The sequence below is a fragment of the Nomascus leucogenys genome, chromosome 8 (genome assembly GCF_006542625.1).
Source record: "Nomascus leucogenys isolate Asia chromosome 8, Asia_NLE_v1, whole genome shotgun sequence".
Classification (NCBI taxonomy): domain Eukaryota; kingdom Metazoa; phylum Chordata; class Mammalia; order Primates; family Hylobatidae; genus Nomascus; species Nomascus leucogenys.
This window is the reverse complement of record NC_044388.1, coordinates 33,629,647-33,656,913: the sequence shown is the minus strand read 5'-3', so window position 1 is coordinate 33,656,913 and position 27,267 is coordinate 33,629,647. Positions and strand designations below refer to the sequence as shown.

Here is a 27,267-nt window from a genome sequence, read left to right as displayed (position 1 = left end):
GGCTTGTGTATTTCTATGATTAGAGACAAGAAACGGGCCAGCCTTGTTTTAAAGGTGAATTAAATTATTTAAGTTCAGAATTTTTAGCATGGAAATGCAATAAGAAAGTGAGGATTTTGTTTAACTTTATATCAAATGGTGATCAAGTTTATGTGCAGCAGAGAGGAAGATGATGATGAGATGGTGTAGGGGGAGGTGGGCAAGTCATTTCTCCTGGCCAACTGTTAGAGTATGGGGTGTTTCTCTAATTTTTTAATGGGTGTTCCTCACTTTTTTTGTTTAAACTCAGGCTTCTCATGGAAGAGCTGGTGAATTTCATTGAAAGAGTGCCAAAGGCTCAGTCTGCCTCCTTGTGGAAGAATAAGGACATTCAGAGGTGAGGAACAGACCACTCTCTTCCCAGAGACTATAGAGCCAGGTGCTTTGCAAAGCAGTCTCATTTGATTTCTTCCTCTATGCTTAAACAATGATTTGGTTATATTAAAGATTCTCTTTTTCCTAATACACAAAAGGGTTATATTTGATTCAACCAATGTTTTTTGAGAGGCAACTATGTGCAAGGTGCTATGCTGGGTACTGGAGTTTTTAGGAACAATTGGCTCTTGAGGTGGTCAAAGTTTAATGGAAAATCAGATAACAGGTCAGTTAACAGTTTGCATGGCACGTCTTAGAAGAGATGTTTGCCAGCTAGGTGCGGTGACTCACCCTGTAATCCCAGCACTTTGGGAGGCTGAGATGGGCAGATCACCTGAGTTTGGGAGTTTGAGACCAGCCTGACCAACATGGAGAAACCCCGTCTCTACGAAAAATACAAAAAAATTAGCCGGGTGGTAGCACATGCCTGTAATCACAGCTACTTGGGAGGCTGAGGCAGGAGAATTGCTTGAACCCGGGAGGCAGAGGTTTCAGTGAGCCGAGATTGCGCCATTGCACTCCAGCCTGGGCAACAAGAGTGAAACTCCGTCTCAAAAAACAAAAAAAGAGATGTTTGCCCACAGTGCTGTAGGCACTCAGAAACTGAAGAACCCTGCTTAGGAAGGCTGAGAAGGACATTCCTTAGGAGATGACAGTTAAGATGGGTCTTGGAAGAAGAAATGGACTTGTTCCTATAGCAGAGGTTGAGAAGAGAAGTCCAGGCATGATGTCATGGGACATAGTATACTCAGGGAACAGTGAGATGTTCAGTGTGGATTAGGGTGAGTAGAGAGGTGAGAGGTGCAAGTAAAGGGGTGAGTTGGAGCAAGAGAATGAAGATTCTCATATGTGAAGTTTGAGTTTTATATTGTTGAGAATGTGAAGTCGGCCAGTGGAGGTTTATAAAGAGGCAAATGACCACATTTGTTTTGGGGAAAGTAACTCTGGAAGCAGCATAAAGGATGTACAGGAATGCAGAGACAGGCAGGAGGACCAGCAGTGTGACTGCTGAAACCCAGGGGAGATGACAAAGCCTTGAGCTAAGGCAGTATCCGTGAGCATGAAGCTGAAGTCTAACTTCAAAGGAATTTCTGAGATAGAATTGAAAAGAACTGGTAAGAGTTGTAAAAGAGGCTGTCAGTAATTAAGAAGGTAAGAGGAGAGCTGAGTGGAAGCCAAGGGACAAGGAAGTTTCAGAAAATACAGGTTATTGTTCATCTCAGATGCTGCAGAAATATCCAGTAAAATGGAAATGAGGCCCTTGGCTATGGGAATGGGGAAGTCCTTAACAATCCCAGAGAGATGAGTTGCCGTAGAGTGGTAAGTCCAGAAACCAGGCTGTAAAAGATGTAGTAAGGAGAAATATGGTAGAAGCAGCAGCTTGATTCCACTTTCATGTTCTCTTATTTAAATTGGCAACAGAGTACCCCTGTGGATGTTAACACACTGGGCTTTCTCTAACCTTAGCAATTCTGCCTTCATCTCCAGGCCCCATAGCAGCCACACCTTCTGATGGTGACATCAAGTCTGGAGTAAAAACTAGTCTTTTGATTTCTTTTTTTTTTTTTGAGACTGAGTGCAGTGGTGTGATCTTGGCTCACTGCAACCTCCGCCTCCAGGGTTCAAGTGATTCTCCTGCCTCAGGCTCCCGAGTAGCTGGGACTACAGGTGCGTGCCACCACGCCCAGCTAATTTTCGTATTTTTAGTAGAGGTGGGGGTTTCACCATGTTGGCCAGGATAGTCTTGATCTCTTGACCTCGCAATCCACCCGCCTTGGCCTCCCAAAGTGCTGGGATTACACGTGTGAGCCACTGCACCCAGCATAGTCTTATAAATTTCTTAGGCAGTTTATTTTCCATATGCTCCTCCCCAAATCCACTTTTTTCCAGTTGGCACTGGTTTCTATTTCCCTCTAGAACAGCGATTTATAGTCATCTGCTCATTTCAACATTAGAATGTCTTAGTTTTTACAGATCTTCTTTCGGTTAAAATATAAGTATGTAGCTAGAGGAATACACTTTTTCTACAGTGACTATTTCGGAGCTTGAGCATGAGTCTCCTCCATGCAATCCCTTGGTACACGTTATTTATTTTAGTTATGTAACACTTGTTGTGTGCCAGGTACTCTTCTAAATGGTTATTTAATTTATTTATTCATTTAATGAATAGGTAGGTAGGTAGTGGTGTTACTACTGTTTTTTGTTTTTTGTTTTTTGTCTTTTGTTTTTGTTTGAGATGGAGTTTCACTCTGTCTCCCAGGCTGGAGTGCAGTGGTGCAGTTTTGGCTCACTGCAACCCCTGCCTCCCAAGGTTCAGGCAATTCTTCTGCCTCAGGCTCCCAAGTAGCTGGGACTACAGGTGAGCGCCACCATGCCCAGCTAATTTTTGTATTTTTAGTAGAGATGGGGTTTCACCATATTGGCCAGACTGGTCTTGAACTCCTGACCTCGTGATCTGCCCACCTCAGCCTCCCAAAGTGTTGGAATTACAAGCATGAGCCACCACGCCCAAGCAGTGTTATTACTTTTTTACATGAGAGAAAACCGACACAGAGAGATTAAGTAACTTGCCCAAGGTTGCATAGCTAGTGAGTGCACGATCTGGATTCAAACCCAGCCAGCCAGCTAGCCTGGCTGCAGGGTCCATGCTCCTAACCCATCTGCTGGGCCACCTCTTGTGCACACACACATGCCTCTTCTCATGTGCGTGTGAGCCACTTCTTGTGTCAGGGGATGAGGAAGTATGCTTATCTGTGCACATTTTCTCCTGTGTTTTAAGGATCTTTTGAATGTCTGTTTCCTTCTTTGGGGATGTATGGTGTGGGCGTGGCTTCACATTAGGAAACATTTTCTGGACATGTGCATATATAAGTCTTCGGTGTGTATGTGAATGGCCTCCTTGATCTGACTGCCCTGGTGCAGTACCACATTCTTGTTCCCAGCTCCCTTTTCTCTTGCCCTCGGTTCTGATACCTCCCTTCTTTTCTTTTCTGTCTCATGTGCCCACTGGACTGGACAGGACCCCAGTTCCCTACGTCTCCCTCTTAGAAACCTCAGGACTTTGTTTTCTTTCCCATGGAACATGCGTGCTCTGGCTTCCCTTCTTCCTCTTAAATGTAAACACTTTATAGTGTTTTGCCGCAAATAATTTTGGCACACCACAAATAGTGCTCTAAAGTCAGTATTTCTTGGCCAGGTGCGGTGGCTCAGGCCTGTAATCCCATCACTCTGGGAGGCTGATGCGGGCAGATCACTTGAGGTCAGTAGTTCAAGACCAGCCTGGCCAATATGGTGAAACCCCCATCTCTACCAAAAATACAAAAAAAATTAGCTGGGCGTGGTGGTGGGCACCTGTAGTTCCAGCTACTCAGAAGGCTGAGGCAGGAGAATCGCTTGAACCTGGGAGGCAGAGGTTGCAGTGAGCTAAGATCACGCCACTGCACTCCAGCTTGGGGGACAGAGTGAGACTCTGTCTAAAAAAAGAGTCAGTATTTCCTGACTCCCAAATCTTGGGCCAAGTCTTAGGAAGCCCCAAATCCTTATTTCACCTTTTCTCTTGTGACCTTGGGCAAAATCCTCAGCATTTTGCCTTTGCCTCCCATTTGGCCACACAAAAGAAGTGCCACCTACATTAGGGAGAGTATGAATGAGGCTAAAGGAGGAGAAGGCTAGGGAGGGGCCTGAAAGATATTTCCTAAGATGCAGAGGACATCTCCCTTTTTAAAAAAAATTTTAAGTTCTGGGATACGCGTGTAGGACATTCACATTTGTTACATAGGTAAACATGTGCCATGGTGGTTTGCTGCACCTATCAACCCATCACCTAGGTATTAAGCCCCATATGCATCAGCTGTTTATCCCAATGCTCTCCCTCCCACCGCACACTCCCTGAAAGGCCCAAGTGTGTGTTGTTCCCCTGCCTGTGTTCATGTGTTCTCACTGTTCAGTTCCCACTTTAAAGTGAGAACATGCGGTGTTTGGTTTTCTGTTCCTATGTTAGTTTGCTGAGGATAATGGCTTCAGCTCTATCTATGTCCCTACAACAGACATGATCTCATTCCTTTTTATGGCTGCATAGTATTCCATGGTGTATAGGTACCACATATTTTTTATCCAGTCCATCATTGATGGGCATTTTGGTTGATTCCGTGTCTTTGGTATTGTGAATAGGGCTGCAATGAACATACACTTGCATGTATCTTTTTTTTTTTTAATTTTTTTTGCACACAAAAACAATAAACATTTTCTAAAAATACATACAAACAAAAAGATGCGTATCAAACATATTAGGAAGGTTGCACATGGGAAATCGGGGAATAGAAATGGGGGGTGGGAATTAAAATAAATGAGGGAGGGACTTTATATGGATCAGTGATAATAACTCAATCCTCTGTTTGACAAAGAAGAAGGAGAAGGAAGAGGAAGAAAAAGAAAGTGGGATAAAGGATCAGAAAGGGAGGAAAATAGAAAAAATTAGAGTATGACTCCAGGGTAGACCTGTTTTGTTGTCACTGAGTTGGTTGGTTGGTTTGTCTGTTGTATTTTTCATATGTTTCGCCATGTTGGCCAGACTGGTCTCGAACTCCTAGCCTGAAGTGATCAACCCGCCTCGGCCCCCCAGAGTGCCAGGACCACAGGCGTGAGCCACCACGTCCAGCCCCCACATTGCTTCTGGCCTCCGTGGTAGACCTCCCAGACGGGGCGGTCGGGCAGAGGCGCTCCCCACATCCCAGACGGGGCAGCCGGGCAGAGGTGCTCCTCACTTCCCAGACGGGGCGACCGGGTAGACGCGTTGCTCATTTCTTCCCAGATGGGGCAGCCGGGCAGAGACGCTCCTCACTTCTTCCCAGATGGGGCGGCCGGGCAGAGGCGCTCCTAACTTCTTCCCAGACGGGGCGGCCGGGCAGAGGCGCTCCTCACTTCCCAGACGATGGGTGGCCGGGCAGAGGCACTCCTCACTTCCCAGACGGGGCGGCCGGGCAGAGGCGCTCCTCACTTCCCAGATGGGGCGGCCAGGCAGAGGCGATGTATCTTTATAATAGAATGGAAATATCTCTTTTAAAAGAAGCTGCTAGTTGAAATATATTTGCCCACCTGGTGGGCAAAAATCAGAAACTGTTGAGACTAACTTGGTAGAGGAGCAAGGAGAGTAGTAATTTGCACTATTGGAGAAGCCCATCTTTGATTCTCACCCTGGCCAAGGATTGTGCTTTGAATTTTGAACATGAGGTGAGCCATAGTTATTGGTAGAGAAAGGGAAGAGTCTAATTATTCGAAAACTTACTGAGGTGTGAAAGAGACACTCCATAGCTGTGTCCTCTTTTTCTCCTAGATAAACTCAGCATAAATACTAGAAGTGGTAGAAGAATTTGAAGAGCTTTTTTTTTTTTTAATTTTTTGAGACAGGGTCTCACTCTGTCACCCAGGCTGGAGTACAGTGGTGCGATGTCGGCTCACTACAGCCTTCACCTCCTGGGGTTCAAGCGATTCTCCCACATCAACCTGCTGAGTAGCTGGGACTAGAGGTGCACACCACCATGCCTGCTAATTTTTGTATTTTTTGGGTTTCACCTTGTTGGCCAGGTTGGTCTCAAAATCCTGACCTCAAGTGATCCACCCACCTCAGCCTCCCAAAGTCCTGGGATTATAGGCATGAGCCACCATGCCTGGCCTGAAGAGCTATTTATTCTTTAATTGGCATCAAACGAAAGAGTTCTTTTGAAATATTCACCTAGAATTTAATCCTGGACCAGAGTTCTAAAAGTGCTGCATTTGGGTAATGTTTGTGCTAAGGGATTTACACCACCTTTAGATTTCTATCACAAGCTAGTTGATATCTAACGTCCCAAGCTACTGTAGCATGCTACATTGACAAACGCTGCTTTTTGCTATCTAGTTCATGGAAATTTTTCCTATTATATAGGCTCTATCTTCCCTGTATGTTTTCGTTCTTTTTTTTTTTTTTTCTTCATTCTTGTGCTTGGCCTGTCCAGGCCTTCCAAAGTAGGGATCACAGGTCCACAATGCCTACAGGGCTGAGGAAAGTACACACAGGAGTGAGATGGGCTGGTGGAAAATGTGGACCGGTGATCACACCCCTCTATAGGGGCAGCTGACTCGCAGCTCCAGCGATCATGGCCATATGGGAATGTGAGCCCACCGCTGCCAAGCCTTCCTTAGAAGCTCAAAGTCTAGATGTTGTAAATGTGACTTTTAAAAAATCTTTTTATAAATGTTGGCTTCCTACATTAGAATAAAATCCTGTATGATCTGAGCAAAGTAACTCTTAGAGAGGTACTTTGAGAGGTACTCGATTTGAGGCTTGAGCCCCCAATTTTTGAATTATACTATATATAGGCAGCCTCAAAGCAGATCTTGTCAAGTGCCTAGAATTAATACATCTTAGTAGCTTACATTACTAATAAAACTATCAACTAAAGAAAACAGTAAATTAGAAATTTTCAAACTCGTCAAAAGAATCTGACAAATTCTCATAAATCATTTGAAGTTAGTTTGAATTAGCATTTGATTTATTATTAGTACACGTACCAAAAAAAAAACTGTTACTCCTACTTTCTGGCAGCTGTATAACTTCCTGCCTCAGTTGACAGTGCTCCTTGAGATTTATATCAAAGAAGTTAGTCATCCTTCTTCCTAACTTTGACATTGCAGTTTACTCTTGAAAAAGAGATGGATTTTGAAGGGAAGGAAAAGGAGAATCCCTCACAATATAATTTTGGGTCTCTGACTTTCCCACACTCACTTAAGTTTAGGTTTTTAATGGGAAAATATAAAGCAAGATATTCCACTTAAGAAAGTAACCCCACCTCTAGTACTTTTTTTGTATAAAGCTAACATTTTTTATAAGATTAGAAATCTACAATTACAATAAGGATAAATCATTATAAGATATTGTCATCCTCATGCAAGCATTAAGCAGTGAAGCACTGATATATTCTTGGCTGAATTTTTATGGCAGTTTTTAATATTTACAACTTAAAATGTGGCTTCATACCTTACAGAAGACTTAAAAGAAAACTGGCTGGGCGTGGTGGCTCATGCCTATAATCTCAGCACTTTGGGGGGCCAAGGCTGGTGGATCACCTGAGGTCAGGAGTTCAAGACCAGCGTGACCAATATGGTGAAATCCCATCTCTACTAAAAATACAAAATTAGTCATACCTATAATCCCAGCTACATGGGAGGCTGAGGCAGGAGAATCGCTTGAACCCGGGAGGTGGAAGTTGCGGTGAGCCGAGATCGTGCCATTGCACTCCAGTCTGGGCAACAAAAGCAAAACTCCATCTCAAAAAAAAAAAAAAAAAAAAAAGACTTAAAACCATGCATGTTCAAGTTGAAGTTCCTCTGCTCTGACGCTCCTTGGGTATGCATACAGGAATTTATCAACTATATGATAGGAAGAGAAGATAGAAGTGTGTGCTTGGAGGTCAAATAGACTGGTATTTGAATTTCAGATCTGTTTCTTGGTAGTTGTGGCAACTTATTTCTTCTAGGCTCTGTTTCCTCCTTCATAAAATAGAAGTGATATTAACAACTTAATAGGATTGTTGTAAGGACTAAATGAGTGGTATGATTAAGTTCTTAAAACAATGCCAGTCACACAGTAGGTGCTCAATAAATGCCAGTGTCCTTGTCTCTTTTAATAAGATAAGTGGCTTACGTAATCTGCGTTTGTTAACTAGAACACATCTGTCTTCCGCAGCCTAATTTACCTTCAGACACTGCCTTTCTGACGAAAGCAAGGTAGCTAAGTGGACAGAAGGAAAACTGTTTTCAAATTCCACTGTTACCTGTAGTTAGTTGTCACTGTCACTCAGACTCTCAGACTCAATCTCCTTTTCTGTAAAATAAGAATTAAATTATCTCTAAGTCCACTTGTGTTAGAGTTCTAAAAGATGTCCAGAGAGAGGCTTCTTAAGGCAACCCAGAGGGAACTAGTTCTGTTTTTTCTGGCTTTCTAATTTATCAAAGTCAAGTTCTCAGAGTCTAAATGTTTCATAAGTACTTTCTAAAGGATTTCATTGTTTTGCTTTGTTCTTACCACACTTGAGTGCCTGATGAACTTCTTCATCAGAGAGCGGCAGTGCTTTGACGGAGTAATCACAGCTGGTTGGGCTTTGCGATTCTGGTCACTTCACCGTTTCATTTCACTCGGAGTTGATTAGCTTCTGAGGGACTGATTCATGCTGACCAGACTCCCAGGATGTTGAGTGACAAACAAAAATCCCAATTAATCACTTTAAAGTAAGACCTCTGACTGGCTCCAGAACTAGAGTGGCTCCTCTATCCAGGACACTCTGTGCTGGCCAGGAAGTCCACTTAAGACCTCAAATTATGGATAAGAAATTTTCCATGAGCATAGGATTAGAGCAAAGATAGTTGAGTTGCTCTCAAGAGTCGTTCCTGTCATGCTTTGGTAGCCTAAGCAATTGCCATTTTTTAAGCAATAATTTGATCTAAAATAAACATCAGAGGTTATAACCTAGTTTCTGGTTAATATTGAAACATACTTCATTTTGAGGCTCCACAAACTCCATATGGGTCCTTATTCTGCCAACATACCCAGTCTACCCTAGCCCCCACGGGCATGTTAAGCCCTTTGCTGTGATGAGAGTCAGGTGGGGAACTTTCCTGATTCCTATCTTCTTTGTATTCTGTCCCTACATTAATTTGTTCATTCATTTATTCATTCAACAAGCACTTAATGCCCAGCCAGTTTTTTACTTACCACCTTCCAAGTGGTCCTTCTGGACTTAGAAGTTTTAATATTTAATAAAAACACAAAAATGTGCTGCTTTTGCTGGCAGAATGAGGGAAGAGGCCGCAGAGCTTTGGCATCATGTCAGAGCCCTGGAAAGAAGTTCATCAGGCACTCAAGTGTGGTAAGAACAAAGCAAAACAATGAAATCCTTTAGAAAGTACTTAGGAAACATTTAGACTCTGAGAACTTGACTTTGATAAATTAGAAAGCCAGAAAAAACAGAACTAGTTCCCTCCGGGTTTCCTTATCCTTCTTATCCAAAATCTGCCAATAATCCTAATGGCTTTAAATGGCTCTATAAATGCCTCTGTGTAATTAGGACCTCAAGTAAGCATAAGGAGAGTTTCTGGGAAAGCTAAGTTAGACAAGATGTGTTAGGAGATAGAGGAAGCACAACAAAGTAACTAAATATCTAGAAAGAATAAAAGAGGATGTCAGCAAAAGGACTTTGTGAGCAGAAATATGAAATTCAGAGAATTCAGACTTACTTGTTGAGTAACTACCAAATGCCTGGTATTATAAGTTTGTAGCAAAACACCCAAAAAAGTTTAAGATTTAGTCGCTCTACTCAAGGAACTTGTCAAGCAAAAAAATAGATGCTAAATGGCCAGACTTAGGCTGGGCTAGGCAGATTGAGTAGGGTTTAAATGAGGAAAAAGAGACCATTCCAAGCGGGCAAGAGAGCGAGCAAGATAGAAGTCCTAGTCTTTTGTAACCTAATCACTGAAGTGACAGCCCATCATCATCTTTGTCATGTTAGAAGCAAGCCACTTGATCCACCTCACACTCAGGAGGAGAGGATTCTACAAGAGGGTGAATCCTGTAGGTGGGGGGCACTTGGAGCCATGGCAGAAGGGCCTGCCACAAAACCCTGAACCGGGCAGGTCAGACTGGACCAGAGGCAGTGGGGACAGCTTGGCTTTCCTCTTCCAGGTTACCCCTGAGCTCCTCCTTGGTTTTTTTCACCACCTCTCACAGTTAGAGGGCTCACCTCTACCCAAACATGGTGCAGTTCAGATGGGACACGTTGATAATTGCATTGCTGGTTCTTTTCTTTCCTGGGATAACAACTGAACTTTTTTTCTTTTGAGTGTTATTTATATTGGGCACTGTATTCAGTGCTGAGGAGACAAAAATGAAAAAAGTGTTGTTGTGTGAATCATATGATACAATAGGAAAAAAGATACACGTTACTCTTTTCAGTGGGTATTAATAAAATACAAAACAAAAGGCATATTTAACAAGACTGTTCTTCTAACTACAGTGTTCTATGGATCTGATTAGCAAAAATCATCTGTAGTGAAAATTTCTGTATAAACAAATGCTTTCTTCAGTTTTTGTAGAACGTAAGTTTATGATTTCCATGCCATTTACTTTAAAAGGAAAGATGGGAAAGATTCAGGCTGAAATATACCTGGATCTTCAGGAGCCTTTTGTTTTTTCTTAAGTAAATTGTGTCCCTACTTGAAACACCAGTAATTTCTCTAGAAATAAGTGCTGGGTTGTTGAGGACAAAAGTTGTAGATGCTTTGCATCTTCATGCTTTCCACTTTCCCTTCTAAGGGCTTGGTCAGAACGCTGCTAGTACTCAATAGGCTGAATATAAGACTGTTTCATCTCCAGCACACACTGAAAACATTAAAGTGACCAAAGCCTCTTTTTGAGCAAGGCTGTTCCAGTTCTTAATCTGCTGAATTTTCACAGGACGTTGTCCTAGATGGAAAGGGGAGCTGTGCTGGGAAGGGCCATCAAGAGAAGACAGAGCTAGCAGGAAGGAAAGCCCATGTGGTATAGTGTTCTGGGTAATGGCAGTACTCGTTGTCAAATAATGGGTGAGGAAAATCACAGAAAGAAAGCAGGTGTAGTTTTGGCCTTGTGTGTGACTTTCTGGTCAGCCTTTAAGAGAAATGACTGTTGCAGGGCCCTGGCAAAGCTGGGGACAATGTGAAAGAAATTCAGCTGAATGGAGAGATGTGCTTGGGGTTGCAAGTGTTATTCATCATTATTCATCACGGTCCCTGCTCTCTAGCCACTCCCATGACAGCCTTCCAGCTCTGGCATTATTAAGTCAAGAAACTCTTTGGCTCCTACCAGGCCCAGAATGAGAGGTCTTCATTTTCTGTGCAGGGCGACCCCAGGAGATTCAAGCCCCGGGGCTGCCTGATCCTGAGAACTCAAAGGAGGAGTCAAAGCTGGGTAGAACCTTTGGGTTTTTCCTTGAGTCCTCTCAAGTTCAGAATTGTTGCTGCTCGTCAGAGTCAATCACCCTGGGTTGGAGTCCACTGTAGTATTGTAGGGAAATGCATGTGCTTCTGGGGCTATGTTGGAGCAGGGCTGGAGACAAACCTTGACTCAGCATCTCTTCTGCACCAGACACTTCACATGCATTATATTATATATCATTTCCCCATTGCAGAGAAACTCTCAAAGGAAGGTAGTATTCTCTCCATTTTATAGATGAGGAAAACTGAGGCTGGGAGGTGAAGAGCTAACTTCCAGATGTAAACCTAGACTTGTCTGGTTGTAAATTCTCTTTTTTCCATTATTTCCCCGTGCCTCTGAGAGAGATCTCTCCTTCCTCAAAGCAGGCAGTCGTGAGTTATGGGGATGTGGAGGTAAGAGATGCAGGAGCAGCAGCCCTTGTGGTGGCCTCAGTCCAAAGGGGGCTTCTGTGCCACTTCCCTGTACTCCTGCCAGACTCAGGGCCAGCCAGCCTTCCCAAAGAGCACGTGAGTGAGTACCTGGCCTAGACTGGGATCACAAGATCTGAGAGAAAGTGACAAGTGTGTCTAGGTTTTAAGCAAGAGCAAGTAAGTGTTGTCCACTCAAAATGTAGAAGACAGAGGGACTTAGGTAGGTGGGGTGCAGGCAGGCAGGGCCTTGCACTAGAAAAGCCCAGTATAGACAGTACAGACAGAAGCAGCACCCAGATAAAGAAGGGCCTTAGGAAGTCATGCTAAGAGCCTTGGATTTTATCCTCAATGTATTGGTGAATTATTAAAGTTGGGGGATGGAGGAGAGGAGGTGTGCATAAGATCTTGAGATTTGCATTTGTAGTGTATTGTTGAGGCCCTTCTGGGAGGGAAGGCCAGCCTGTAGGCAAGGATGACTCGAGGCTTTTGGCATCCTGTTGCCCTGTACTGTTAAATTTTTCTTAGACTTAAGCACAGTGTGAACAGAAGCCCTATATTGTGTGTGTCATTCCCCTTATGTGACTTAAGTCCTGAGACCACAGTCAGTGCTCAGTAAATGCGTATAGAATAAATATTGCAAAACCTAAAGCAGTTCACTATGTGTACCTAAGAAAGTGAATAAGAAAATCTTCATGTATCTGTTTATGTAGAAGGTAATGAAAATGGATCATTGATATTTTGTTACTAAAGAAACAAGGATAAAAAGCATAGGAATAATTTGATCTATGTGCTACTCTGGTTAAATCTTAATTCAGTGTTTCCATTATTATGGCTGTATAAGTGCAATTCACCGGCCATATAAGGTTATTAGGATTATTTTTTCTATCTTGTGCAACTTTTTGTTTTCCCTTGAGTTAATTACCTTGTTTTCTTATTTGTCTAGTTGTTTTATGTACCTATTGTCTCTATACTCTTTCCCTACTTGTCTGTCCTCAATATGTTTGTAAGTGATTAAATTTCTCCTCTACCCTCTTAGGGTGTCCAGTTGTGCCTAAGAACTAAACTGACATAAAACAGGTTAACAGAAGAAAGGCACACACATTTTATTAAGTTACATACGTGTAAGAGTCCACACAGGAGAATGAAGACCCAAAGGAGCAGTTAGAGTTGAACACAGACACCGAGTTGGATAAAGAGCAGGACATTGGGAAAATGTGACAAGGGAAGGGGACTTGGGCTAGGTCAGTCAATTGGGTGGAGAAGTGACTGGGAAGATCAGGGTTTAACAAGGTTTGCTGGTACAGGTTTTTCTCGAACTCCATTCCCTTTCCCTACAGATAAAAATGTTACTTTCCTCCTGCTATACGGAGGACATCTTCCATGTGGGGATTTCATCTCCTTTCGGGAAGAAAAAGAGGAGATCAGAGAGCTCTTCCTGCACCTGCTGTTTTTCAGGTGCCTTTACCTCAAAATAACCTTTATGCTGAAGTGGCATATTTTGAGATGGCATATCCTGCCACCCATCATGTTCAGTCTCCATAGGTATTCTGACAACTTTTATCTCCTTGAAAAGTCCTCTCCCCAGCCTTCTCTCTCTGATGTCAGCTGTCTTGGGCCCAATGACATGGCTTTCAGCTGAGGATTTTCCTCACCATTATCCCGAAGACTTCTTTGCTTCTTTATTCTGTTTTCTGGATCTTCTTTTTTCTTGTTTACTCCTTCATTTTTCAGGCCACATCCTCCAGTAACTCCCTGACAAAGAGCGTGTGGGAAGTAAATTTTCCCACACAAAGAGTGTGTGGGGAGTGTGTGGGATGTGCAGTAGATCTGCACATCTAAAACTGGTAGAAATAACCCTCAAACTATTTGATAGAAATCTACATTAGATATAATTTTCTCTTACAATGTTGAAAACATTATATTTTCTTCTAGCTTCCAGGAGTGCTGTTGAAATGTCCAATGCTATTTTGAACCTAGATCTTTAGTTTGTACCTCTTGATTCCCATATGATAGCTTTTAGAATCTTGTCTTTATTCCTTTAGTTCATGATGATGGGTCTTACTAAAGCAGTTTCATTCACGTGCTGAGTACTTAGTGGGCCCTTTCAATTTACAACAGGAGTGGCAACTAAGGCCAGCACTGTTTTTGGGCCAGATCTGGCCCACCACTGTTTTTATAAAGTTTTATCAGAACACAGCCACACTTGTTTACATATTGTGTATGCTATTACATGGCTAAGTTGAATAGTTGTGGTGGAGACTATATGTGATCTGCAAAGCTTAAAATATCTGCAGCCACTTATGGAAAAGGTTTGCCAATTCCAATTTAGAAAATTAAGCATTTTAATTCTGGTTTAAAAAAAAAGTTTTCTACCCCCATTTTCTGTGTTCTTTCTGCAACTCTTGCTATTAGATGCTGAACCTCTTAGATTGTCATTTAAATATTTTTCTCTCCTCTTTTCCATCTCCGTTTTTCTTTTTGTTTGTTCTTCCGCAAAATTCCCTTAACTTTATTTCCCAAGCTTTCTATCAGTGTTTCATTCCTGCTGTAATATTTTTTTGACGTCAATTCTTCTGATTTTTAAATTAACCTTTTTATTGTAATATAAAACACAGATATTAGTCATGCCCATAATCCCAGAACTTTGGGAGGCCACGGTGGGCAGATCGCTTGAGTCCAGGAGTTTGAGACCAGCGTGGGCAACGTGGCAAAATCCCATCTCTACAAAAAATTAAACTGAGCCAGGCATGGTGGCACGCACCTGTAGTCCCAGCTACTTTGGAAGCTGAGGCAGGAGGATCGCTTGAGCTCAGGAGGTTGAGGCTGCAGTGAGCTGTGATTATGCCACTGCACTCCAGCCTGGGTGACAGAGCAGGACCTTGTCTAAAAACAGCAGCAGCAGAAAAAACCCCACAGATATCAAAACACACAAAACTAATATATTGCTTAATAAATTATTATAAAGCAACCACTCTTAAAGCCACCCCCCGGTCAAGGAAGAGAACATTCCCAACAACTCGAAAGCTCCAGTCCAATCACAGCCCCCTCTGAAATATTGCATGGTTTCAACCCATTGGATGGTGGTGCTGGTTGTTTCAGCTGGAATTGTCCCATCTTTGAACACTGAAAGCCTTGTCAGGTGTTTATATGGTTTGCCTGCATCCCCACCCAAATCTCAACTTGAATTGTATCTCCCAGAATTCCCACATGTTGTGGGAGGGACCCAAGGGGAGATAATGGAATCATGGGGACCAGTTTTTCCTGTGCTATTCTTGTGATAGTGAATAAGTCTCACAAGATCTGATGGGTGTATCAGGGGCTTCCGCTTTTGCTTCTTCCTCATTTTCTCTTGCCACTGCCATGTAAGAAGTATCTTTCGCCTCCCGCCATGATTCTGAGGCCTCCCCAGCCATGTGGAACTGTAAGTCCAATTAAACCTATTTTTCTTCCCAGTCTCAGGTATGTCTTTATCAGCAGCGTGAAAATGGACTAATTGTCCCCTGGGTCATTTATTGTGACCCTCATAGTCTTTGATTGTTTCCTTGCCATCTGTGACAGCAGGATGTTTAAGATTCCTCTTGTACATTCTCTGCCCTAAATTACCCATTTCTCCAAGAAACCCTGGTTTCTTTAATGGGAGGTGGAATTTTAAGATCCCATTTTAGTTGTTAGCAATGCTCATTGCTACTAAATTGGTCATTGTTTCTAGTACTCTTTGGAGAACAGAGCATATATATTTCCCCCTACTTTTTTTTACACTTTTACCATATCTGTGTTGTCAGAATATATATTCATTACATACTATTCTCCCTTTTAACCTTCATTTAGTCTGTCAGCTACTAGTAACTGTATATTTAATGCTCACTACTGGCCCATGCATACTGATGTTTCTGTCATCATTCTGATTGTCTGAAACTCAGTCTTCAGTAGATTTCTCAGGATGGGATCACAAGAACAATATTCCCCGAGTTCCTGCATGTTCATAATTGTTTATCTGTGATCTTTGGCCTTGAAAGTCAGTTTTGCTAGATATATAGTCCTTGCTTGCATTTTCTTTCTTTGAGTATCTTAAATATGTTCTCGTATTTTTTTCTAATATTAAACATTGCTGTTAAAAACACTGATAAAATCTAATTTTCTTTCCTTTTAAGTCACTTGCTCTTTTCCTAGATCCCAAAGGTTGGCTTGTAGTCTAAATATTTTCCCAGAATATGTCTAGTATTCACTGTTCTGGGTCAGTATTCTCAAGAGTGCACTGTGTTCTTTTAGTGTGTAGTTTCATGTCTCTTTATTTCAGCAATTATAATATTTAGTAATTGAATATTATGAGTGTTAATTTTTATTCTCTCACTTGGTTTTCTGTTAGGGACTACTATTACCCTTATGTGGCATCTTGCTTATCTGTCTTCAGCATTTGTTAGGTTCTTTTGAATTGTTTAAATCTCTTCATTTCTTTTTGGTATTTTCTGTTAATCTACTCTCGTGTTTCTGTTACAGGTTGAGTGTCCCTTATGTGAAATACTTGGGACCAAAGTGTTTCAGACTTCAGATTTTTTCCGATTTTGGAATATTGCTGATTGAGCATCCCAAATCTGAAATCCAAAGTAACACAGTGAGCATTTGAGCGTCATGTTTGCACTCAAAAAGCTGCAGATTTTAGACCATTTCTGATTTCAGATTTTCAGATTTGGGATGCTCAACATGTAGTTTAGTCTTCATTTCCGAAGTGATGTTTTCTTTTATATCTAATTCTTTATTGAGTTCTGTCACCTCATTTATAAGCTTTGCTGGTTTTTCATGTATGTACCTCTTTTCACGTTTATATAACTTTTAAATCTTTTTAGCTTATTTTGAAATTCTGATGTGTTGTTGGCATGCTTTCGCTCTCTATATGACATTGTATTTCTAATTTCTAACAGCTCTTTTTATTCTCTTAATCTTTTATTTTGTAGCAATCTCTTCTCATTTCTTAGTTATACTATCTTATTTTTCTAACGATAGTAAGGACAAGCTGTTCTTAAAGTTTTCTTCTACCTGCCTGATTTATTTCTTCTAATTTCCCTGCCTGCTTCTCTGCCCCCATTTGAGGCCTTTATTATTTTAGAGACTTTTCTCAAATGTATGGTAGTCCTTGGCTATTGGCTCATGTTTAAGAGTTGGACAATTAAAAAAACTAATTAGAAAGTGTGTGCCATGGGTAGGGCTTGTTCAATTCCACACTTTACCATAAAGTAATGTGATTGAGCTGTTTCTTTGTGGAATCCTCTGCATTAGAATCTTTTCATTAATTTTTTTTCTTTGAGGCTGATCGGATTCTTCAGAGAAGATTCTTTTAGCCCCCTACCCTGGGGGGTATAAGCTTACTCATAGTGCTTTGGCAGCAAAATGAGGAGAGGAACATTGGTCCTCTGAATATGCAAATTTTTACTTAGGAAGGCTGCCTCAGTTGATGGTTTCCCCTAGTCCAGGCTTTCATTTTTACTCTCTCCAGAGAACCACCTCTGGTAGCATGCCTGAGAGGAGAAGGGACAGCTGCTGAGCTATATGGAAGGAATGAGGAGATCTGGAAGGTTCTAAGTATCTCATCCCTTTTTTCAACAGTTCCTCTCGTTTTTAGGTTGATTCAACTTCCTAATATACCTGTTGTTTTCAGTTGCCATACTTTTTGTGGGTTCTGCAGTAGAAATTAAACGTTTTCATTGAACTTTCCTGGGCCTACGATGTCAGTTATCATTTGTCTGTCTACTTTCTAAAATGCCTTGCTATTGTCTCTTCTCTCATTCTCTTTGTCTTAAGGGTGTGTGTGTGTGAAGAGAGAGAGAGAGAGAGAGAGAGAGTGTGTGTGTGTGTGTGTGTGTGTGTGTGTGTGTGTGTGTGTGTGTGTGTGTGTGAAGCCCTGTTCAGTGTTGTTTCAGGAGAGAGAAGAGAGGCTAATGGCATGCATTCATTTCACCCCAGTACTTGGACCTGTCTTGTACAGTGAATGTCAGGGAAGTTACTCTTCAGGTCTCCTCCTGATTTTTTGGAGCAAATGATAAAACGTTTTTCTGTTGACACATTTTGGGCGACATAGCAAGACCATGTCTCTATTTTTTTTTAAAAAAAGAAATGGCTGGGCGCGGTGGCTCACGCCTGTAATCCCAGCACTTTGGGAGGCCGAGTTGGGCCTGTCACAAGGTCAGGAGATTGAGACCATCATGGCCAACATGGTGAAACCCCATCTCTACTAAAAATACAAAAATTAGCCGGGCATGGTGGTGGGCACCTGTAATCCCAGCTACTTAGGAGGCTGAGGCAGGAGATTCCCTTGAACCCGGGAGGTGGAGGTTGCAGTGAGCCGAGATCGCGCCATAGCACTCCAGCCTGGTGACACAGCGAGACTCTGTCTCAAAAAAAGTAAAAATAAAAAAAGAGAAATGATCATAAAGGAATCCTATGAACAATTATATGCCAGTAAATTAAACCATTTGGATCAAATGGACAAACTACTAGAAAGGAATGCTGTAGAACATGAAGAAATGTTCACCTGGTAGTTTACATTGTGATCCATTTGCAGGCTGTTACCTTCTCCTCTCAAGGATGCAGTGGAAGTCTCAACCTGGAGAAGATGCTATACAATGCAAGAGGTGAACTCTGCCCTTAGTAAAATCCAGCTGGTGGGATATTCTCAGAAAATTGTGAGTATTCATATTACATTTCAGTCATTCATGGATGCTTTCCATTCATATGGTTGTTTGTTGTTTGGAAGAATCCTATAGTTATGTTTTTAAAGCCATTCCATTGCTGAGGATCCAGAGCCTCTGTTCTTTCCTCCACTCCGCGCAGGATTTTATTGGTGCTCTTTCCCCACCCTCACATCTCAATCACCAGCCAGCATTCGATTGACCAGCGTGCAGGGAGTTGGGAGAAAGGCATCTCATCCTGTTCACATTAGAACAGTGAGCACCACTTTATAGATTTTGGATGAGTGAAACGGGAAAAGAGAAGAGTTTGCCAAGTGTGACTTTTGAGCTCTGACCTAAATGATAAACCTTCCCATTTCTTCTTGTCATCCGGTGCCCAGAGCTACTCAGTACCGAACAACAAGGGCCTAACACCTAAATGAAAATGAAAAAGGAAAGCCAAAGTGTGTGAGTCTTTGGTCTGTTTGGTAATATTTCATCTCTCCCTTTTAATGTGTGAACCTTGAGTGCCTGGGGACATGGAAGAGAGCTGAAGCTCTCAGGTGACAAGTAAAGATTATAGGATTGCTTTCTTTGTCTGCCAATTGGATCTCCATCATCTTTCCGTTTTCCTTAAAACTTTCTAGTTTACTTTATTGATTGATTGACTGAGATAAGGTCCCACTTTGTTACCCAGGCTAGAATGCAGTGGTACAAACATGGCTCACTGCAGCCTCAACTTCCCGGGCTCAAGTGATCCTCCTGCCCCGAGTAGCTACTTGGGGACTACAGGCATGTGCCACCATGCCCAGCTAATTTTTGTATTTTTTTGTAGAGGCGGGGTTTCATCATGTTGCCCAGGCTGGTCTTGAACTCCTGGCTTCAGCCTCCCAAAGTGCTGGGATTACAGGCGTGAGCCATTGCGCCCAGTCTCTGGTTTACTTTAAAATAATTTTTGTTTTTAAACTGAGGATATTTCTGTTGTTTTTCCCTGCAGAATTACCTTGTGTGACTGTCACTCTAAGCTCATTGCACGTTCTTACTGTGGTTCTCTTTTAGGAGCTTTTTGGTGCGGTCCAGGTGACTCCTCTGAGCTCTGGCTATGCCCTTGGGAGCTCCAACTGGATCATCCGGTCTCATTACGAGAAAGTGTCTTATGTCTCTGGATCCTCCTTGCTTACCACACACCCCCAGGTAATTCCAAATTCTCTTCTACCAACTCAGCTTTTTGGTTACTTAACTCAAATTCAGAATGTATCCAAGGAACCATCAGCCATTTTTAAATCTTCCAAATTTGGTTTTCTACAGATACTCTTTAGCCAAGGTAGACTTTGAGTCTCAACATTTTGGCCTACAGGTTTCTCTGAAATAGTCCTGCTACCTTGAGGGTCACCCCTAGGATTCTGAAATCCCCCAGGCCTTCCAAAGACCATAGCCTGATGTGGGACACAGATGGTTATGCATTTACTCAGCAGATATTAACTGTTTAAAATCCTTCCCAAGGGCCAAGTGTCAAGTGTCATGCACACATCTGGGTATTGGGGATTCAGTGGTGACCAACGGGCAAAGCCTGTGCCCATGGATCTTACGTTGTAGGGGAGTTGATGATGTTGGGGAGAGGATGGTATATAGTAGGTAAACAAAGTGCATGGTCATTTCCGATTGAGATACAAGTACTGAAAACAGTAAAGCAGGGTGATTTTCAGAGTGATGGAGACTGGTTTAGATTGGATGCCCAGGAAAGCTAGTGGGACGATCTCACTTGAACTGAGACCTGAAGAGATAAACCATGTTGGCTGGGCGCAATGGCTCACAGCTGTAATCCCATCACTTTGGGAGGCCGAAATGGGATAACTGCTTGAGCCTAGGAGTTCAGGACCAGCCTGGGCAATATGGCAAAACCCTGTCTCTACAAAAAATACAAAAATTAGCCGAGGGTGGTGGCACACGCTGTGGTCCCAGCTACTTGGGAAGCTAAGGTAGAAGGATCACTTGAGCCTGGGAAGCGGAGGTTGCAGTCAGCCGAGATTGCGCCCCTGCACTCCAGTGTGGGTGACAGAGTGAGATTCTGCCTCAAGAAAAAAAAAAAAAAAAGCCAGGTATGGTGGCTCATGCCTGTAATCCCAGCACTTTGGGAAGCCAAGGCGAGTGGATCACTTTAGGTCAGGAGTTCAAGACCAACCTGGCCAATATGGTGAAACCCCGTCTCTACTAAAAATACAAAAATTAGGTGCGATGGTGCGCACCTATAATCCCAGCTACTTGGGAGGCTGAGGCGGGAGAATCACTTGAACTCGGGAGACAGAGGTTGCAGTGAGCCGAGATCATGCTGCTGTACCCAGCCTGGGTGACAGAGTGAGACTCCATCTCGAAAAAAAAGAGGAAGAAAAAAGAAAAACAGCGAAATTAGCCACGTAAAGCTGTGAGTGTTTGTATTACAAAGGGATGGCCAGTGAAGGGCCCCTAAAGTAAGAATAACCTGGGCATGTTTGAAGGGCAGAGAAGGCTATTGTGGTCGCACCATGGAGGTCAGCAGTGAGGTCCAAGAGAGTGGCAGACACCATGTCATGTAGTGCTAGCAGGCTGTGAGGAGGAATTTTGATTTTATTTTAATATGGAGAGGGAAACTATTGGAAGGTTTTAAGTTATTCATTCCAGTCATATTTGGCAAGAAGCCCAGCACGTATAAACATTGTTATGAATGTGATACTTACTCCTTTTTAGGTATTTGTAAATAATTTACTGTTCATTTCCTGAATGTTGGTTATTTCTATGTTTGTAATAGGGAGTGGGGGGACATTAGTTAGCTGTTGAATGGGTATATAGATACATTAGGTAACTTGTGGAAGTCCATATTACATTTATTTATCTACATCTATTTACAGAGAGAGAAAGAGAGAGAGAGAAGGTCTTGTTCTGTCACCCAGACTGGAGTACAGTGGTGTAGTCATAGCTCACTGTAATCTCAAACTCCTGGGCTCAAGCAATCCTCCCAAGTAGTTAGGACTGTAGCCACGACACCTGGCCTATTTATTTATTTTTTTACATAACCTCGAATTTTTATTGTCTTCATAATAAAACCAAAAATGAAGCTAAGAACTGGATCACTTGGCCTTTTCTCTTTTTATCCCTTCCCAGTTAAAAATGCTTGTATCTCTTAGTAGCCAGCATTCTCTTAGATCTGCAGTTGGGCCCAACACTTTAGCACCATCTCGTTTGTAGTTTTAGCCTTTTTCCAGAAGAATGGCTTGGTCTGCCTACATAGCCACTCCTTCCTGCCATTAAGCCACTTTCCCTTGGCATACAGATTGTCTTTTCCCTTCTTGTACCAACGTCACTCTGTGGGGTTGGTGCTAACCAGGCTTCTTAGACAAAGTCCAGTGGGTTTGAAGAACATTCACCATGTTAGAGCACTATCAGTAAGGAAAGAAAGAAATTATTCATTTTTTAATTACAAATAAAAATTGTATATATTTATGGTATGCATGATGTCTTGATATATGCATGCATTATGGAATGGCTAAGTCAATAATTAACAGACACCATTTTAATACAGGGAGAACCATGCTGTGCTCTAGTGTTGAACAATAGGATGTCTGAGCTGCCATTCTGTATTATTTCTTTATACCTTCTTTCATAGCCAAGTTTCATCTCAAGGTCCAGAGGGGATGTTGCTATTTTTTCCTGCATCTGGCGGAATTCTGGGGCCTTCCTGGTTATTGAAATCAAAAGCCCATCAATGTCACCATCATCTGCTTCATTGAATCAAAATTTTTTATTGGCAGCTTCTATCATTCCTGGTATGTTCTTCCACAAAAGACAGAAAGATGACTTGGCTGCCAACTCTTGCGATTTGTCCTGCTTAGTTCAAAGCCTTTACAGTACTATTGATGTAATTTCCAGTAAGTTATTCTTACAAGGTCCATAAATTTAAAGGGAAAATATTGTCTTGAAAGTAATGAGAAACATACATAAGTAATTAATTTTAATTTCTAGCTGGCAACCTGTGTTATATGTAAAAAAGAAAAAAATTAGATTTTTCTCTACCCACGTAATTGGATTCTGTATTGAATTGGCAGGGATGAGAAAAGTTTTGGTTTGAAAAACTTGATAGACTAATGCAGATGTTAGCAAACTGTGGCCTGGTCACTAAATGTAGCATCCCACCTATTTTGGCATATAATATTTTGTTGAAGTACAGCCACACCCACTTGTTTATGGAACGTTTATGGCTGAATATATACCATAGGCTGGACAGGGTGGCTGATGTCTGTAATCACAGCATTTTGGGAGGCCAAGGCGAGATGATTGCTTGAGCCCAGGAATTCGAGATCAGCCTGGGCAACATGGCAAGACCCCATCTCTACAAAAAGATTAAAAAAAAAAAAAAGCCAGGTGCGGTGGCATGCGCCTGTGGTCCCAGCTACTCGGGAGGCTGAGGCTTGAGGATTTCTTCAGCCTGGGAGGTTAAGGCTGCAGTGAGCCATGTTCGTGCCATTGTCCTCTTGTACTCTAGCCTGGGCAACAGAGCAAGACCCTGTCTCAAAAAAAAAAAAAGTTATAATGGCAGAATTCTACTTTAAACGTTACAGCAAACTTTGCTAACCCCTGGTCTACTTGAGTACAATCTTCACTAACTAGGAAGAATATCAGAGGCTGCTGTAGAATTCTGATAAACATAGAGAAATAAGGCTTTGGATTAAGCCTGAGGCAGTAAGAATGGAGAAAAGAGTTAAAACATTGGCGGGTCTTTCATGCAAGAAACATTTGTTGAATGCCCACTGTCTTCAGAAAAGAAAGAATAAAAGTTACAGATCTTATGTCTGCATGACATTGAGAATGGTGTTAATGGCCATTCCAGTTAACAAGGAAGAGTTGGCAGAGGGACGTTTGTTGCAGAAGAGGGTAGTAGGTTTCATGAATGTGAATTTGAGAGAACATTAGACAGATGGAAATAGGGGGCTGGAACTGGGATGTGGAGGCAAGTCTGGAGACAAACTGGAGGGCTGTCACGTTTTAAAAATCTAACCAGGCACAGTGGCTCACGCCTGTAATCCCAGCACTTTGGGAGACCAAGGCAGGCAAATCACAAGGTCAGCAGTTCAAGACCCCAACATGGTGAAACCCCGTCTCTACTAAAAATACAAAAATTAACCGGTGTGGTGGTGTTCACCTGTATCACATGTAATCCCAACTATTCGGGAGGCTGAGGCAGGAGAACTGCTTGAACCCGGGAGGTGGAGGTTGCAATGAGCCATGATCACACTATTGCACTCCAGCCAGGGCAACTTAGAGAGACTCCGTCTCAAAAAATAAATAAATAAATAAATCTAAATAAAGGGCTGAGGGCCAAAGACTGATACATAGGGAACTTTTACCAACAGACAGTGGAAGAAGGAAAAATAGTCTTGTGTAAGAATGGTTGGAGAGTTAAAGGAAAATTGAGGCCAAAGAGTGCAGCTTCCCAAAGGAAGAAGGAAGAGAACTAGCCTTTACTGAGCATGAGGTCTCAGTCTTAATTTTTTAATTGATTTGATATTTAGCAACCATGCTGAATTCTCTTAATTCTAATAATCTATTGATATTATCTTGCAAAGAAGTAACAGTTTTCTCACCTCTCTTCTAACCTTTGTGTATTTTATTTTTCTTGTGACTGAGCCCTGTAATACTATGTCGCACAGCATTGATGATAGTGGACATCCTTGTCTTGTGTAAGGCTGTAAAAGGAAAGCTTTTGTAGTTTCTTCGTTAAACATCATGCTTACTGCACCATTTTTATTTGTCAAGTTAAGGAGTGTCTCCTTTATCCCCAACTTTCTGATTTTTTAAAAGTCAGATATAAGTGTTATACCTTATCAAATGCTTTTGAGCATGTGAGATCAACTTTGATTTCTCTCCTTTGTGACCATTAATGTAGTGAACTGCAGTGTTAGCTTTTCTCACATTTAACCATCCAGTATTCCTGGGATAAATCTTGCTTGATTACAATCTATTCTGTTTAAAATACTCTCCAGGAATGAGTTGGTGAATATTTTATTGAAGTTTATAATCTATAGTCATAGGTGAAAAATGGGCCCATACATTATTTTCTTGTACTACCTTTGTTTGTTGGAAACCAAGGTTTATTAGTCTCATAAGGTGATTTGGAAGCCTTTCCCTCTTTTTCTAATGTCAGAAAAAAATAGGTAGGGATTATCTTTTCCTGAAAGTTTGGTCAAATGTTCCATAAAACTGTCTGGACCTGGATTACCATTATTGAACTATATTTTCTGGGCCAAAATTGTGCCAGAATTTTGGCAGAGATTTGTCCTTTTTGCTTAGGTTTTCAAAATCATAGGCATAGAGCTATTTATAATCCTCTTTTATTTGTTTAACCTTTTTGTGTAAGTCTGTTTTCATTCTAAATTTTATTTTCATCATCATCTTGATCAGACTTGCCAGAAGTTTGTCTGTATTATTGATTTTATTCAAAAAATAAGTTTTTGCTTTTAATTGTTTTGGTTGTATTTTCATCCTTTGTTCTGCCGTTTATTTCCTTCCTTCCTTCTTTACTTCGGATTTACTCTGTTTAATACTAAGTGTGTTTCAGTGTTTGCTTTTCCATAAATGTATTTAAAGCAACCGGTTTCTATCTTAGTATAATTTTACTCTGTTACATTTTTGATACGCAGTGCTTTGTCATTCATCTCTAAGTATGTCATAATTTTCTTTATAATGTTCATGATTTAAATAACCAAAGGTTATTTTACAGTATAATTGTTTGTTTCTAGTCCGTCCAGTCTGATTAGACATAGGATTAGAGGAAATTTTTTTAAGCATATGTTTCAAGATTCTAATCTTTTGCATTATAATAAACATATCCTGATGGACTGAAATTTGATTAGTCTTCCTTTGAAGCACAATCTATTTTTGTAAATGTTCTATGTGTCTTGGAAAAGAATGTGTATTCACTGTTGGGTAAAATATTTCTATATGTATTTGAGTTTTTTGCATTATTCAAGTCTTATATCTTTGCTTAGCTACTGATTTCTGAAAAGGGTGTGTTGTTGATTTATCTGTTTCTCACTGTAGTTTTACCAGTTTTTACTTTTTTACTATTTCTAAGCTCTATGCTCAGGAGTCCATATATTCATGATCACTGTGTTTTATCAATCAGTTATTCTTTTTATCAGGATGCTTCGATGCTTTCTTTTTTTCACTATAAAAACTGCATTAAAAGCCAAGAGGCTTTTTCCCATTTCATATGTGCCTGGATTTGTTTTGTTTTGTTTTGTTTTTTTTGAGACAAGGTCTTGCTCTGTTGCTCAGGCTAGAGTACAGTGGCGCAATCTCGACTCACTGCAGCCTCTGCCTCCACAGTTCAAGCAATCCTCCCACCTCAGCCTCCCAAGTAGCTCGGGCTACAGGCACATGTCACTGTGCCTGGCTAATTTTTGTATTTTTTGTAGAGACAGGATCTTCCTATATTGCCCAGGCTGGTCTCAAACTCCTGGGTTCAAGCGATCAGTCCACCTTTGGCCTCCCAAAGTGCTGGGATTACAGGCATGAGCCACCGTGCTTGGCCGGGATTTTTTTTTTAATCTAGCGTCTCTTGGTTGATGAGCCTGTTTATGTTTCTTGTGATAACTATTGTAGTTTTGCCATCTTCTTTCATGTTTTTAGTTCATTCTTTTCCTAGTCCTTTCTTGCCTGCCTTTAGAAGGGTAAATTTCCTTCTGTATATGTGAAAATGCACATTTTATTTTTATTCTTCTGAGTTATTTCTTAGTTTACTTTTTCTGTGACTATCTTACTTATCAGTATCTGTATCTTTCCTCCCAAAGCCACACTGTCCTCATCTCCCCTATCTTTCTCTCTTCCTTTGCACACCATACCCCATGCTGACCATGGTGAAACCATCTAGAATTTTAGTTCTGGGTCGTTTAGAATATACATACGGTGGTGAATATATTCCTTATTTTAACAACAGTGATCTTCATTGAGATATATTGTAAGTTTTTCAACCTTACTTTCCATAAACAGGATCTCATAACATCCTGCTAGATTGACTTTTCTTCTTCCAGGAATGCCTGGGGAATGGGAATCTAGAGGGTCTTGAAGTGGTAAGCCTATGAGGCCTTGAATTATTAAGAATGTCTTTAATTTTTTTCTCACATTTAAATGATAGCTTGGATGGATTAAAAATCAAAGGCAAAAATCTTAGATAGGATAAAGCTTTGGAAATATGACTTCATTTTCCACTTGTATCGCTTGTTGTCATTAAGAACCCTGAAGCCATTTAGATTTGCATTCCATTATATGGGATCTGCTTTTAGAATTTTCACTTTAATATTTGTAAGTTTTACAATGATTTCTCTTCAATGTGTGTTTTTCCTGTGAATGTAGTAGTATCTGTGAGATCTTCCAATTTCCTTTAACTTAAATAAATTCTTAGTCATATTTTAAATTACTTACTCCTGGTTGATTTTCTTTTTCTTTTTATGGAATTTCTAGTATATAGATACTGACACTTCTGTGTATTGCATGTCTCTTTTCTTGTGTATTTCCCATCTGCTTCATGAAGCCTCCTGGAAAAAATCTTCCAGCTCCTGAATTCATTCTTAGCCGTATTCATGCTGCTCCTCAGCCTATGTATTGAACTCTTCATTTCCACAACTATGCTTTTGTTCACAGTATTTCTAGATGTTCCTCTTTATACCTGCTCATTTTAATCACCCTCTGTGTATTTTTGGGACATTTTAATACATATATTCCTACTCTCTGCTTCACCAATTCT

At 41.3% G+C, this 27,267-nt stretch overlaps 1 protein-coding gene across 3 annotated transcripts in view; it reads left to right on the top strand.

Annotated features, from left to right (window-relative positions):
- The window catches only part of INTS9 (integrator complex subunit 9), a 124,051-nt gene that overhangs the window by 58,826 nt on the left and 37,958 nt on the right, over positions 1 to 27,267 (top strand). For 2 of the 3 annotated variants that reach the window (XM_003272923.4, XM_030817036.1), the window contains 3 exons: positions 290 to 376; positions 18,386 to 18,506; positions 19,551 to 19,685. In XM_003272923.4, the coding sequence (XP_003272971.1) occupies positions 290 to 376; positions 18,386 to 18,506; positions 19,551 to 19,685 (343 nt within the window). The remainder of the gene's footprint in view (positions 1 to 289; positions 377 to 18,385; positions 18,507 to 19,550; positions 19,686 to 27,267) is intronic. The other variant, XM_030817035.1, reaches the window with a different exon arrangement.